This window comes from Pipistrellus hanaki, assembly GCF_964339955.1.
Source record: "Pipistrellus hanaki genome assembly, chromosome: 9".
In the NCBI taxonomy this organism is placed as follows: Eukaryota; Metazoa; Chordata; class Mammalia; order Chiroptera; family Vespertilionidae; genus Pipistrellus; species Pipistrellus hanaki.
The window spans coordinates 43,696,743-43,710,809 of record NC_140511.1 but is presented as its reverse complement, the minus strand read 5'-3'; the positions used below and the strand labels follow the sequence as shown (position 1 = coordinate 43,710,809).

The window sequence follows — 14,067 nt, the reverse complement described above, 5'->3', positions numbered from 1 at the left end:
CATCGCTTAAAAGAAGATATACAAATGACCAAAAAGCATATGAAAATCTGCTCAATGCCACTCATCATTAGGAAAATGCAAATCAAAAGCACAATGAGATTTCACCTTACATACTAGGATGGTTTCTATCCTCCCCTTCCTCAATTCAACAGGAAATAACTAGTGTTGGTGAAGATGAAAAGAAATTGGAACTGTTTACACTGTTGATGGAAATGTAAAATTCTGCAGTCTGACAGTTCCTCAATATTAAAAATAGAATTAGCACATGATCCAGCTCTTCCCCTTCTATGTATGCACCCAAAAGAACTGCAGGCAGGGTCCTGTAGAGATATTCATACACCGGTGCTTATAGCAGCATTCTTCACAGTACTAAGAGATGGAAGCAACCCAAGCGCACATTTAGGAATAAGTGGATAAATAAAATACATTGTATACATACAATTAAATACTATTCGGCTACAAAAAGGAATGAAATTCTAACATGAATAAACTTTGAGGTTATGATGCTAAGTCAAAGAAGCCACTCACAAAATGGCAAATACTGTATGATGTCACTTATAGAAGATATCTAAAGTAGTCAAGTCCATACAGACAGAAAGCCAAATGGTGGTTGCCAAGGACTGGTGGGGAGGCAATGGGTAGCTGCTTAGTGGGAATGCAGTTCCAGTGTTACAAGGTGAAGTAGTTCCAGAGACTGGTTGTACAACAATGTGAATGTACTTAACAATACACTTAAAAATGGTTAGGATGGTACATCTTACATAATGTGTAGTTTACCACAATTTTTAAAGGTTATTTAAAAATTGCTTAGTTATGGCCCTAGCCAGTGTGGCTTTAGTTGGTTGAACATCATCCTATGCACCAAAAGGTCAGGATCCTCCAGGAGGCATTTGATCAATGTTTCTCTTTCACATCGATGTCTCTCTCTCTCTCTCTCTCTCTCTCTCTCTCTCTCCCTCCCTCCCTCCCTCCCTCCCTCCCTCCCTTTTTTTCTCCCTCCATTCCACCACTCTCTCTAAAATCAATGGGAAAAATATCCTCAGATGAGTATTAACAAAAACATTGTATTTCTGTACACTACCAATAAATAATACAGCAATGGATTTAATATTAGAATTCCATTCACAATAGTATAAAAAAGAACAAAACACATTGCAATACATTTAAGAAGCTAAAAAACTTGTACACTGAAAACTACACAATGTTGTTGAAAGAAATTAAAAAGCTAATAAATGCAAAGACATTCCATATTCATCAATTGCCTGTTAAAAGGCAATTCTCCCCAAGTTGTTCTATAGATTCAAATCAATCCTTACCAAAATTCCAGCTGACTTTTTTTTGAGAAATAGACAATATGAACCTAAAATCTATATGGACATGCCAGAGACCCATGATAGCTCAAACAATCTTAAGAAAGCACCAAATTGGAAGACTCACACTTTCCAATTTCAAAACTTATTACAAAACTACAATAATCAGTGGTAGTAGCATGAGGATAGATGTACACATCCATGGAATAGAACTTAAGAGTCCAGATTTTTTTTATTATTATTAAGGTATTATATGTAGCCGAAACCGGTTTGGCTCAGTGGATAGAGCGTCGGCTTGCAGACTCAAGGGTCCCAGGTTCGATTTCGGTCAAGGGCATATACCTTGGTTGTGGGCACATCCCCAGTGGGGGGTGTGCAAGAGGCAGCTGATGGATGATTCTCCCTCATTGATGTTTCTAACTCTCTTCCCTCTCCCTTCCTCTCTGTGTAAAAAAATCAATAAAATATATATTTTTAAAAAAAGGTATTATATGTATACATATCTTACCATTGCCCACCCTGCTCCAGTCCCATACATGCCCTCACCCCCCAGAGTAAAGTCCAGATTTTTGACAATGGTATCAAGCAATTCAATGGAATAAATGACAATTCAAAGAATAGCATTTCCAAATATGATGCTGGGACACACCTGGATATTCACATGCAAAAAAACAAAACAAAACAAAAAACAAAAACATTTGACCTTTATTTTACTCTATCTATAAAATTTAACTCAAAATGAATCAAAGACCTAATCACAAAGAGTTAAAACAATTAAAACTCAAGAAAACACAGGGCAAGAGCTTTATGACATTATATTAGGCAATAACTTCTTGGACAGAAGAACGAAAGCATAGGCAACAGAAGCCAAAAAAGTTAAATTGAATTCCATCAAAAATAAGAACTTCTGTGCATCAGTGAACAATTAGAGTGAAAAGGCAACTTACAGGAGAAAAGATTTGCAAATCATATATTTAACAAGGAGCTAATCCTTCAACTCAACAAAAAAAAACCCACACATATAACCTGATTTAAAAAGGGGGAAAGGACTTGCTAATGAAGTCTAGAGAAGATGTACAAATGACCAATAAACATTTGAAAAGTTGTGCAATGTCACTAATCATTAGAGAAATGCAAATCAAAACTACAATGAGATTTCACCTGACATCTATTAGGATGGCTTCTATTTTTTGGAAGAAAAAAAAATCCAATGCAAAATAACAAGTGTAGGCAAGGATGGGAAGAAATTGGAACTCTTGTACACTGTTGATGGGAACGTAAAATTCTGCAGCTGCTATGAAAAAAAAAGTATGCCAGTTCCGCAAATGTAAAAAATAGAATTACCATATGATCCAGCTCTTCCACTTCTGGGTATGTATCCAACAGAACTGAAGGCAGGGTCCTGTAGAGATATATGTACACTCATGCTTATAGTGTCCTTCACAATACCAAAAGGTGGAAGCAACCCAAGTATCGGTAAATAAAATGTGGCATATACATACAGCGAAATATTATTCAGCTATAAAAAGGAATGAAATTCTGATAAATGGATGAACTTTATGACTATATTGTAGTCAAAGAAGCCAGTTATGAAAGAACATGTTTCCACCTAAAGAGGGTATCTAGAGTAGTCAAATTCATAGAGACAGAAAGTCAAGCCGAAACCGGTTTGGCTCAGTGGTAGAGCATTGGTCTGTGGACTGAAAGGTCCCAGGTTCGATTCCGGTCAAGGGCATGTACATTGGTTGCGGGCACATCCCCGGTAAGGGGTGTGCAAGAGGCAGCTGGTCGATGTTTCTCTCTCATCAACGTTTCTAGCTCTCTATCCCTCTCTCTTCCTCTCTGTAAAAAATCAATAGTATTTAAAAAAAAAAAAAAAAAAAAAAAAAGTCAAAAGATGGTTGCTAAGGATTAGGAGGAGGAGGAAATCAGGAATAGTTGCTTAACAGGAATAGTTTCAGTGCTACAAAATGAGATCACCAGAGACTGATTTCACAATATGAATGTACTGAACAGAACTGTACACTTAAAAATGGAGAAGATTGTATATTTTTTATTAGGATATTATATGTGTAATATCTTTCCATTGCCCCCCCCCCCACTGCCATACATGCCCTTCCCCCCAAGATTGTATATTTTATATACTATGTATTCCAACATATTTTTAAAAGATTATAAACATTCCTTAATTATATTTAAAGAAATGTTATCTGGTGAGATATTATATTTGATCAGATCTGATACAACTTTTCTCTGTGTCCCTAGATATAGACAACACCTGGGAAGGTCCATGGGCATTTCTTTAATTGTTGTCAGCTGAGTCTGAGCTGACTGGCAGAGCCCCATCTTGGATACACATTCCCCAAGAAGGCAGAAAGTGTTACCAGTACTGGCTTTTACCTTTGTCCAGGTGTCGAGGATTTGTAACTTTGATATGTAAATCCACTCTAGCACCAGCAATGCTAGGGCTTACTCAAGAATGCAAATAAGCTCCTTTGATCCTAAGTTTTGGTGATACTTCAAGGTATTTGGGGGTATAAAATAAATGCACCGCTTGGGCTCAGAGTCCTTGCCTCTCCATCAGAGAGGATGGCATCCCACCTGGCTCCCAGCTTGGTTCTATTTCTGCATCCTGCTTTCTTTCTTTCTTTTTAAATATATTTTATTGATTTTTGTACAGAGAGGAAGGGAGAGAGATAGAGAGTTAGAAACATCGATGAGATGCCATTGATCAGCTGCCTCTTGCACACCCCCTAATGGGGATGTGCCCGCAACCAAGGTACATGCCCTTGACCGGAATCGAACCTGGAACCTTTCAGTCCCCAAGCTGACGCTCTATCCATTGAGCCAAACCGGTTTTGGCTCTTCATCTTTCTTTCTTTCTTTCTTTCTTTCTTTCTTTCTTTCTTTCTTTCTTTCTTTCTTTCTCCCTCCCTCCCTTCCTCCCTCCCTCCCTCCCTCCCTCCCTCCCTCCCTCCCTCCCTTCCTTCCTTCCTTCCTTCCTTTCTCTCTCTCTCTCCCTCCCTCCCTCCCTCCCTCCCTCCCTCCCTCTTTCTCTCTCTCTCTCAACCATCTTTTGACTTTCTGTCTCTATGAATTTGACTACTCTAGATACCCTCTTTAGGTGGAAACATGTTCTTTCGTAACTGGCTTCTTTGACAATATAGTCATAAAGTTTTTAACAAAAAGGTACAAAAAATCAGATTCCCTGAGGAGGAGAGTGTTACTCTATATCAGTGTTTCCCCAAGTGTGGTACGTGTACCCCCGGGGGTACGGGAAGAGTTTGGTGGGGGTACGCGTTGCACCGGAGTTTGGGGATATGCACTGCACCGTGCTTAGCTGCGCCTAATTCTATGTTCTCATGAGTACGAGGGGTACTCAGCGTTACGAAAATTATAGAAGGAGTACACATATGTCAAAAGTTTGGAAAACACTGCTATTATCATGAATGTTGAATGTGTGGATCCTAGAATGAGGAAATTAACAACTAAAGAGCTGAAATCACATAAAATTGGCTAACTTGACAGACTAAGGACTTGGAATACTGTGAGGTCTGGAACGGAAGTAGACGTAGACATTGCTAACCTCAGGGTACATTCTGCATAAGCACATTCAGAGCTATTGCAGTCATCCTGCCCTGAGGACAGAGATCACTGGGGAATCGAGGGTCCTGGAGCTGTGGCCAGCCCTGAGAGAGGTCAGTCCAGACACAGCAGTGTGTGCTCCCAGCAGCAAACGAGGCTCAGGCAAGAAGCCCTCAGGAGGGAAGGGTGACAGGGGCACTGGGGGACTTGGTGGGTCTGTGGGTAGGGGAAGGGCATGTCTTTCTTTAGAAAGATCCCCCTGGCTCCTGTGGGAAAGATGACTTGAAGGGGAAGATATTGGAGGAGGGAACTGACCCCAAACAGAGCCAGGGAAGGGAATTCTGCAAAGGTTTTTGGAGGGACGCTTGCCACGGCTTGGTGATCAACTGCATGAGGGATGGCGAGGGAGAGGAATGGGTCTTCATTATCAACTCTTAGTGCTTCAGCGACTAAGCCCAAGGAAACGGATCTGTAAAGGGTGGTGGTGGTGGTGGTGGGGGTGATGGGCAGTCATGGACAGACAGGGGCTGTTACTTTTTCCAGGCGCCACCCATGCCCCTCAGTGCCTGTCGGGCAGGCTCCTCTAGCATGGGAGACTTTATGTTGTCCTCTGGTCAGTCCAAGGGTCTCTGCATTTGTTCTCTGAGGAGTCAGGTGGCGATCTGGAGCATGAGAGAGCTGAGGGGCCAGAGTGACAATGGGGTGGAGGGAGGAAAGGCTTTTAGGAAATAGGGAAGGAAGAAGTCTGAGGGAGCAAATGTGTTTGAAAGCCACCACTCTTGCCCTGGCTGGTGTGGCTCAGTTGGTTGGGCATCATCCCATGCACCAAGAGGGGGCTGAATGATTCTGGTCAGGGCACATGCCCGGGTTGTGGGATGGATCCCCAGTAGGGATTGTGCAGGAGGCAGCAGATTGATGTTTCTCTCTCTCCCCAACCCTTCCTCTTTCTAACGATCAATAAAAACTTTTTTTTATTATTTATTTTTATTTTTTAAACATATATTTTATTGATTTTTTTTACAGAGAGGAAGGGAGAAGGATAGAGTTAGAAACATTGATGAGAGAGAAACATCCACCAGCAGCCTCCTGCACACCCTCTACCGGGGATGTTCCTGCAATCAAGGCACATGCCTTTGACCTGGATCAAACCTGGGACCCTACAGTCCACAGGCCAATGCTCCATCCACTGAGCCAAACCAGTCAGAACAAAACTTTTTTTTTTTTTTCCAGCAGAAGGTCCTATATATTTTTTTAATTTAATAAGTCTTTATTGTTCAGTTTATTACAATTGTTCCTTTTTTCCCTCCATAACTCCCTTCCACCAGGTTCCTAACCCACCCTCTGCCCTTACCTCCCCCCCACTGTCCTCATCCATAGGTATACGCTTTTTGTCCAGTCTCTTCCCGCACCCCCCACTGCCCTTTTCCCCCAAGAACTGTCAGTCCACTCCCTTTCTATGCTACTGATTCTATTATATTCACCAGTTAATACTGTTCATTAAATTTTTTATTCCCTTGGTTTTTAGATTCACTTGTTGATAGATATGTATTTGTTGTTCATAATTTTTATCTTTACCTTTTTTTTCTTCTTCCTCTTCTTAAAGAATACCTTTCAGCATTTCATATAATTCTGGTTTGGCAGTGATGAACTCCTTTAGCTTTTTCTTATATGTGAAGCACTTTATTTGACCTTCAATTCTGAATGATAGCTTTGCTGGGTAGAGTAATCTTGGTTGTAGTTTCTTGCTATTCATCACTTTGAATATTTCTCGCCATTCCCATCTGGCCTGCATAGTTTCTGTTGAGAAATCAGCTGACGATAGTATGGGTGCTCCCTTGTAGGTAATTAACTGTTTGAAAGCCACCACTCTTGCCCTGGCTGGTGTGGCCCAGTTGGTTGGGCATCATCCCATGCACCAAGAGGGGGTTGAATGATTCTGGTTAGGGCACATGCCCACTTGCTGCTTTTAATATTCTCTCTTTGTCTTTTGCTCTTGGCATTTTAATTATGATGTGTCTTGGTGTGGTCTCTTTGGTTCCTTTTGTTTGGAGTTCTGTGTGCTTCCTGGACTTGTAAGTCTATTTCTTTCACCAGATGGGGGAAGTTTTCTGTCACTATTTCTTCAAATATGTTTTCAGTATCTTGCTCTCTCTCTTCTTCTGGCATCCCCATAATTCTGATGTTGGTATGCTGAAGTTGTCCCAGAGCTTCTTACACTATCTTCAACTTTTTGGATTCCATTTTCTTTTTGCTTTTCTAGTTGAATCTTTTTGCTTCTTTGTATTCCAAATCTTTGACTTGGTTCTTTCAATCCTCTAGTCTGTCTTTTATGTCTCTTTATAATATTTTATTTTTAAAATATATCTTATTGATTTTCCACAGAGAGAAAGGGAGAGGGATAGAGAACTAAAAACATCAATGAGAGAGAAACATCCCCTACCAGGGATGTGCCCGCAACCAAATTATATGCCCTTGATCGGAATTGAACCTGGGACCTTTCAGTCTGCAGACCAATGCTTTATCCACTGAGAAAACTGGTTTCAGCTATAATATTTTTTATTTCAGTCAGTGTATGCTTAATTTCTAGTTGATCCTTTTTCATATCCTTGAGGGTCTCATTAAATTTATCGGCCTTGCTGAAACTGGTTTGGCTCAGTGGATAAAGCACTGGCCTGAGGACTCAAGGGTCCCAGATTTGATTCCAGTCAAGGGCATGTACCTTGGTTGCAGGCACATCCCCAGTGGGGGGTGTGCAGGAGGTAGCTGATCGATGTTTCTTTCTCATCAATGTTTCAAACTCTCTATCCCTCTCCCTTCCTCTCTGTAAAAAATCAATAAAATATATATTTAAAAAAATTATCGGCCTTTTCTGGGAAATTCTTGAAAAACCTTATAACCATGGTTTTAAACTCGACATCCAGTCGTTTACTTTCCTCCATTTCCTTCATTTCTGATGTTTCTTTGTCTCTGCATTTTGGCTGCTTCCCTGAGTTGATGGAGTGGCTTTGTGTGCTAGGTGTCCTAGCAGGGCTCAGCGTCCCATTACTTGAGGTGGACACTCTTGGTGTGCCCCTTTGTGGGCTGTGTGTGCAGTCTTGTAGTTAAGCGTAGATTATTGTTAGTATCACTGTGGGGAGTTGACGCAGGCCAGTTGACTGTGAGGATCAGCTGTGTCTCTGCTGGGAGAGCTTCTGTGCTCAGCTTGGATAGGGCGGAGTTTCAGGGTGGAGCAGACAGCCCTGGTTTCCCATCAGCTATGCCCTGTGAGGCCCCTGTGTCTCAGTGTCCCAAGGCAATGGCTGCACGCACCTCTGAGAGAAGGCTGAGCTTGAGTTTTGCCCGCTGCCAGATAGCTCAGTTTCTCCCTGAATGAGTCTGGGTACCCAAAAGTCTCACCCCGAACTGGATTTCAGTGCAGTTGGGAGGTTTTGTTTCCCTCCCAAATGAGACAGCTAGCTGCACCCTTGCTGTCTGCCCTGTCCGAGTGCCGCACGTAAGCCAGCTGTGTACTCAGCAGCCTGCCCTTTCCAGACATGAGGGTCTCTGCACCTCTGTCCTCCACAGCAACTCTGGGTCTCAGTGTCCTTTTCTCCTTCCTTCCAGTTGTAGAATTTCCACTCAGCCAGCTTTCTGGTGGTTCTGGACGATGTCCGCTCTGTCTTCCAGTTGCAGTTTTAAAATTGTTGTGTGAGGCAGCAGTGTAGGTGTTTATTTATGCCGCTATCTTTGTTTTCTCTAAAACCTTTCTTTTTTTAAATATAAAAAAACACCATTCCCATTTCTGTATCATTAAACCAAACACAGTCCTGTTTACATCCTTTGATTCTCAGGCTGATGTGAACTCAGCAGAACTGGGCCACTGCCTTCGCCAGGCAAACAGGGTTCCTAAGCTGCCATGGGAACCCAGGTGATCCAGGGTCTAATGGCAGGGCACTTGCTGAACACAGCATAAGGTGCTGTGGGTCCCTGGTTCTTTTTAGGAAGTATAGACAAAACCATTTAAGTACTTATTTTTATTTTTTTCACAGCTTTTTAAAAAAAAAAAAAAATATATATATATATATATATATATATATATATATATATATATATATATTTTATTGATTTTACACAGAGAGGAATTGAGAGGGATAGAGAGTTAGAAATGTCGATGAGAGAGAAACATCGACCAGCTGCCTCTTGCACACCCCCCACTGGGGATGTGCCCGCAACCAAGGTACGTGCCATTGACCAGAATCGAACCCGGGACCTTTCAGTCCACAGGCTGATGCTCTATCCACTGAGCCAAACCGGTTTCGGCCATTTAAGTACTTTTTTAAAGGTAAAATCCAGAGAGAACGTGTGGGTGCAAGCATTATTCTCCAAGTTGGGTACTGTCCTTGAGTCTCCTTACTAACCCCAGATCCCCTTCTGAACCCTCCAAGAATGAGGCGAGGGAGCCCCCTTTGCCAGCCTCATCTATCTCAGTCTCAGGCAGCCCCAGGACCCAGCACTGAAGGAACAGGGTCTCGCCCCAGCCTTCACTGTGGAGATGGAGAGACTGAGGAGGGGGTGAAGGGAGCACCCGGCAGGGGCTTTCTCCCCTCAGGCCTCGCTCTCCCTCACCACAGCTTCCTCTGCAGGGACAGAAAGTCATGGCCTGGAAACGGATGCCTCTTCTGCTGCTGCTGGCCTGGCTGTCAGCCTCCATGTGCAGCGCCAGAGACAGGACAGACCTGCTCAACGTCTGCATGGACGCCAAACACCACAAGACAAAGCCAGGCCCTGAGGACAAGCTGCATGGCCAGGTGTGGCTGCAGTGTGGCTGCGGTTGGGGAGGGCACTGGTTCTGACAGGGAAGAGGACCTTAGGGTGGTGCGGGAAGAGGGGAGGGGCCAGACAGCCCAGGTTCTGATCATTGCTGAGAAGATAAAGGTCGGGGAGCGGTTTAGCTGATTCTGGGCGGCCTCCTCAGAACAGGATACCATGTCAGCAATCACATGCAATGATCACTTACTGAGGACCTACCTACCAGGTGTCATGTGCTTTCTGTCCATGACCTCATTTTTCCGGTGGTCCTCTGAGGGAGGCAGATGACATTTTCCCCATGACACAAGTGAAGAAACTGAGGCCCAGAGGAGCCTGTGGACACACACAGGACCTGGACATGACTAGCCCACGTGTGGTCACTCCAGGGGTTTGGGGGAGGGTGGTTTTCCTATTTTGACTACGTGCCAGTCCCACGGAGTGCCAGGGGCAAAGGAGAAGCCTCTTATGAATGCGAACAGGGGCAGAGGTGCAGTACTCTCACACAGTCTATCAAAAATTATGCCACTTGGTTGTAACCCTTTTAGCTTCCATACTTCCTTTTTAGGAAAAATATTGTTTTACCTCTCTTGTCTATCCTGGAGTGAAGTTCAAAGCTACTAGAATCTATTAATTCAAAAATGTCATCATAATTACCTATAACGCAAAGGAGAAGCAAAAAGGAAGCAATTTATAAAAAACCAACCAAACAGCCGAGACCGGTTTGGCTCAGTGGATAGAGTGTCGGCCTGCGGACTGAAGGGTTCCAGGTTCAATTCCGGTCAGGGGCATGTACCTTGGTTGTGGGTACATCCCCAGTAGGGGGTGTGCAAGAGGCAGCTGATCGATGATTCTCTCTCATCGATGTTTCTGACTCTCTATCTCTCTCTCTTCCTCTCTGTAAAAAATCAAAAAATATATTAAAAACAAACAAACAAACAAATTATATTTCATATGTCAATTCTCTGCTATGGCTACATTAGAATTGCTTGTGAAACAGCACATGCATGGGGCAGCTTCAAATGAAGATTTATACAGGTGTACTCTATTAGCAACTTAAATGCTGTCTGATATCCTAGCAATGTTGCCATTGAGGAGACAATTTTTTCTACAATAGTGATAAAGTTCAGTAATACAAAGCATATAGTGCAACCTTCCGTTTCATGGTTTGTGTTGTCCTGGAAAACCGGGTAAACTAAGGTGTTTTCATGTGGAAGATGTAATACAGTTTAGATGAGGAAGTTATAAATATGTTTCTCACTTACTTTGTTAAGCAAATGTTTCTGTGTGTCGGATACCGTCCTATCCTCGGAGGGGACACAGGTCTTAATACTTGCCAAGAATATGGTTATTCAACAATAGATTACTGTATTGCTTACTTTCTCCCCTCCCCCTTTTAAAAAATTTATTGATGTTACAGAGAGAAAGGAGAGACACAGGAAGTGAAAAAGCAACATCTGTTTTTTTTCACTTATATATGCATTCATTAGTTGATTCTTATATGTGCCCTGACTGGGTTCAAACCCACAAACTTGGCATATCAGGGTGATGCTCTAACTAATTTAGTTACCTGGTCAGGGTTCTTTCCTTCTTTACTGAAATTGTCACCTAGCAACGAGGCTTTTCAAACCACCTTATTTTAAATTCCAACTATCACCCATTCTTCACATACTCATTCCCTGCTGTAAACATCCCTATATAATTGATCATAACCTTCCATATCACATTTTTTTCCCTTTTAGTGTCTTACTGTCTGGCTCCCCTGATCAGAATGTAAGATCCATGAACACGTATTTCTGTCTGTTTTCTTGTCCGCTATCCTCAGTCTACAACAGTGGCTGGCACAGAGTAGCTACTCAGTAATACAAATTTAATGAATAAATTTAAGAACTTTTTATAAAGTGTTAAGGCCTGTATAAATGATAGTTTTTTGTTCTCCCAAGACTGGGTTTCTCCCAGGCTCCCACAACCCCCTAATCACACTGTTGCACTTTGAATGTCCCTCAAGATGGGAGTTCCTGAAGGCCAAGGGCAGAGAGGTCCTCACAGTGAGCGTTTCTAGAACAATCTACCTGGGGCTGGAGAGCAAGGACCAAATGGGGAGAGGCTGGAGGTGGCAGGGGGTGCTGAGTGCTGTGTCCTCCCCGCCCAGTGCACTCCCTGGAGGAAGAATGCCTGCTGCTCTGCCAGCACCAGCCAGGAGCTGCACAAGGACAACTCCCTCCTGTACAACTTCAACTGGGACCACTGTGGCAAGATGGAGCCCGCCTGCAAGCGCCACTTCATCCAGGACACCTGTCTCTATGAGTGCTCCCCCAACCTGGGGCCCTGGATCCAGGAGGTACTGGGTCTCCCTCACCACCCCCCACCCCACCCCACTCCACCCCAGTCAAAGCTGTGGCTGCCAACAGGCCTGGCTGAGGAACCTTCTCATTTTACCTCTGCTCAGGTGAACCAGAGCTGGCGCAGAGAGCGTTTCCTGAACGTGCCCCTGTGCAAACAGGACTGCGAGAGCTGGTGGGAAGCCTGCCGCACCTCCTACACCTGCAAGAGTGACTGGCACAAGGGCTGGAACTGGACCTCAGGTAAGGGCTGGGTGGGCTAGGTGGGGAGATGGAGGTGGGGTTTGGGCAAAGGGGGTTTGAGGATTTGGCACTGCCTGAATCTCTCTCAGGTAAGCAGGGCTGATGTCTGTGTCTGTCCTCTCTCCCCCTGCAGGATCTAACAAGTGTCCAGCTGGGGCCGTCTGTCGCACATTCGAGTCCTACTTCCCCACTCCTGCAGCCCTGTGTGAGGGCCTCTGGAGTCACTGCTACCAGGTCAGCCAGTACAGCCGAGGGAGTGGCCGCTGCATCCAGATGTGGTTTGAGCCGGCCCAGGGCAACCCCAATGAAGAGGTGGCGAGGTTCTATGCCTTGGCCATGACTTCTAGGGCCATGCTCCATGGGATTGGGCCTCTCCTGCTCAGCCTGGCTCTGATGCTGCAACTCTGGCTCCTTGACTGAGTCCCCTCTGTCTGTCCCCAGCTTCTGGGCCCAAGCTCAGTTTTGGCTCACACCTCAGCACAGGTCCACAAATGAAGCCCTAAGCTTGCCTCCATGCATTACCCATCCCTCTGTCAACCAGTTCCTTATGTGGGGCTTGGGTTTCCTCTGGTAGCCAGTTCTAATAAATAGACATATTTGTGTCTGATAAATTATTTTTGTTGTGACTTTGTGGGTGCATAGTGGAGAGATTCCATAGTTTTTGGATTCCTTCATACACACCACACACACTAGAGGCCTGGTGTACAAAATTTGTGCACTGGGGTGGGGGTGGGGGTCTTTCAGACCGGCCTGTGCACCTGTGCCCTCTAGCAGTCTGGGAGTCCTCAGGGCATGACTGACTGCTGTGGAGGCTGTGGGAGAGGCTGCCACTGCACTCCCCAACCTTGCACCAGGCTCAGGGCTGAACAGCTCTTATCCTGTAGGAGCACACTGACCACCAGGGGGCAGCTCCTGCATTGAGAGTCTGCCCCCTGGTGGTCAGTGTGCATCATAGCAACCAGTTGTTCTGCATTCATTTGATTTGTATATTAGCCTTTTAATATATATAGAGAGAGAGACTTCAGAGAGGAAGGGAGAGGTAGAGAAAGAAACATTAATAGAATCATTAAGTGTGCTCCTACAGCACTTATCCTGTAGGAGCACACGGACCACCAGGGGGCAGCTCCTGCACACCCCCTACTGGGGACTGAGCTGGCAACCGGGGAAGTGCCCTTAACTGGAATTGAACCTGGGACCCTTCTGTCCACTATCCACTGAGCCAAACCAGCTAGGGCAGTGTTTGGATTCCTTCAGATTAGAGAAATGAAAACTGGGTTCCAACATAAGCTCAGCTACTCACTCTGTGAAAGGAAACAGTTGCTTGACTGCTCTCAGTCTTTTTCCTCATTAAAATGGGGAATATATATATATAATCCTTCCTTCCCTCGGGGCTGTGAAATATAAAGGAGCTGCTGCCTAGGAAGAATGTGAGCCCAGTGTCTGCACATTAATAGTTCTCAGGGTTCCTGTTGCTCTTGTAGCCCCAAGTAAGAGTCAGGTCCAGGATTTCATTATTTATATTGGTCTATAAATATCCCCTTTCACTCAGGCCTTGTCTGTCTCTGTGCTCAGGTCTGCAATGAGAAAGCTAGGGATTGGGGGTCCAGAGGTGAAAAAAAATTCACAGTTGATGTGGACTGAAGAGAGTTGGGGCTTGGGAACCTCACAGTGGAAAGAGAGTGTAGGAGGAAGGCAATCTGGGCGGTTCCTGGGGAGAAAACAGTCAGGCTATGTGCTGGAGGTATGGGTGGAAGAGGGATGGGAACTCTTACCTTTGTCCCCGTCTGGCAATGGTAAAAATG

General features: G+C 44.4%; 2 protein-coding genes across 5 annotated transcripts in view; one reads left to right on the top strand and one right to left on the bottom strand.

Moving 5' to 3' along the window:
- Positions 1-14,067, bottom strand: part of ANAPC15 (anaphase promoting complex subunit 15) — an 89,533-nt gene that overhangs the window by 74,789 nt on the left and 677 nt on the right. The gene's annotated exons all lie outside the window — the stretch shown is intronic.
- Positions 4,906-12,878, top strand: FOLR2 (folate receptor beta). Of its 4 annotated transcripts, none has more exons than XM_084893657.1 (5): positions 4,906-5,008; positions 9,518-9,682; positions 11,833-12,021; positions 12,130-12,265; positions 12,399-12,878. In XM_084893657.1, the coding sequence occupies exons 2-5, from the start codon at positions 9,530-9,532 to the stop codon at positions 12,683-12,685; spliced, it is 765 nt and encodes a 254-aa protein (XP_084749783.1). In that variant the 5' UTR covers positions 4,906-5,008; positions 9,518-9,529; the 3' UTR covers positions 12,686-12,878. The 4 variants fall into 4 exon arrangements, with proteins under 4 accessions (XP_084749783.1, XP_084749784.1, XP_084749785.1 ...); XM_084893658.1 differs by having other exon boundaries at positions 4,907-5,057; XM_084893659.1 differs by having other exon boundaries at positions 4,924-5,008; positions 9,506-9,682; positions 12,399-12,873.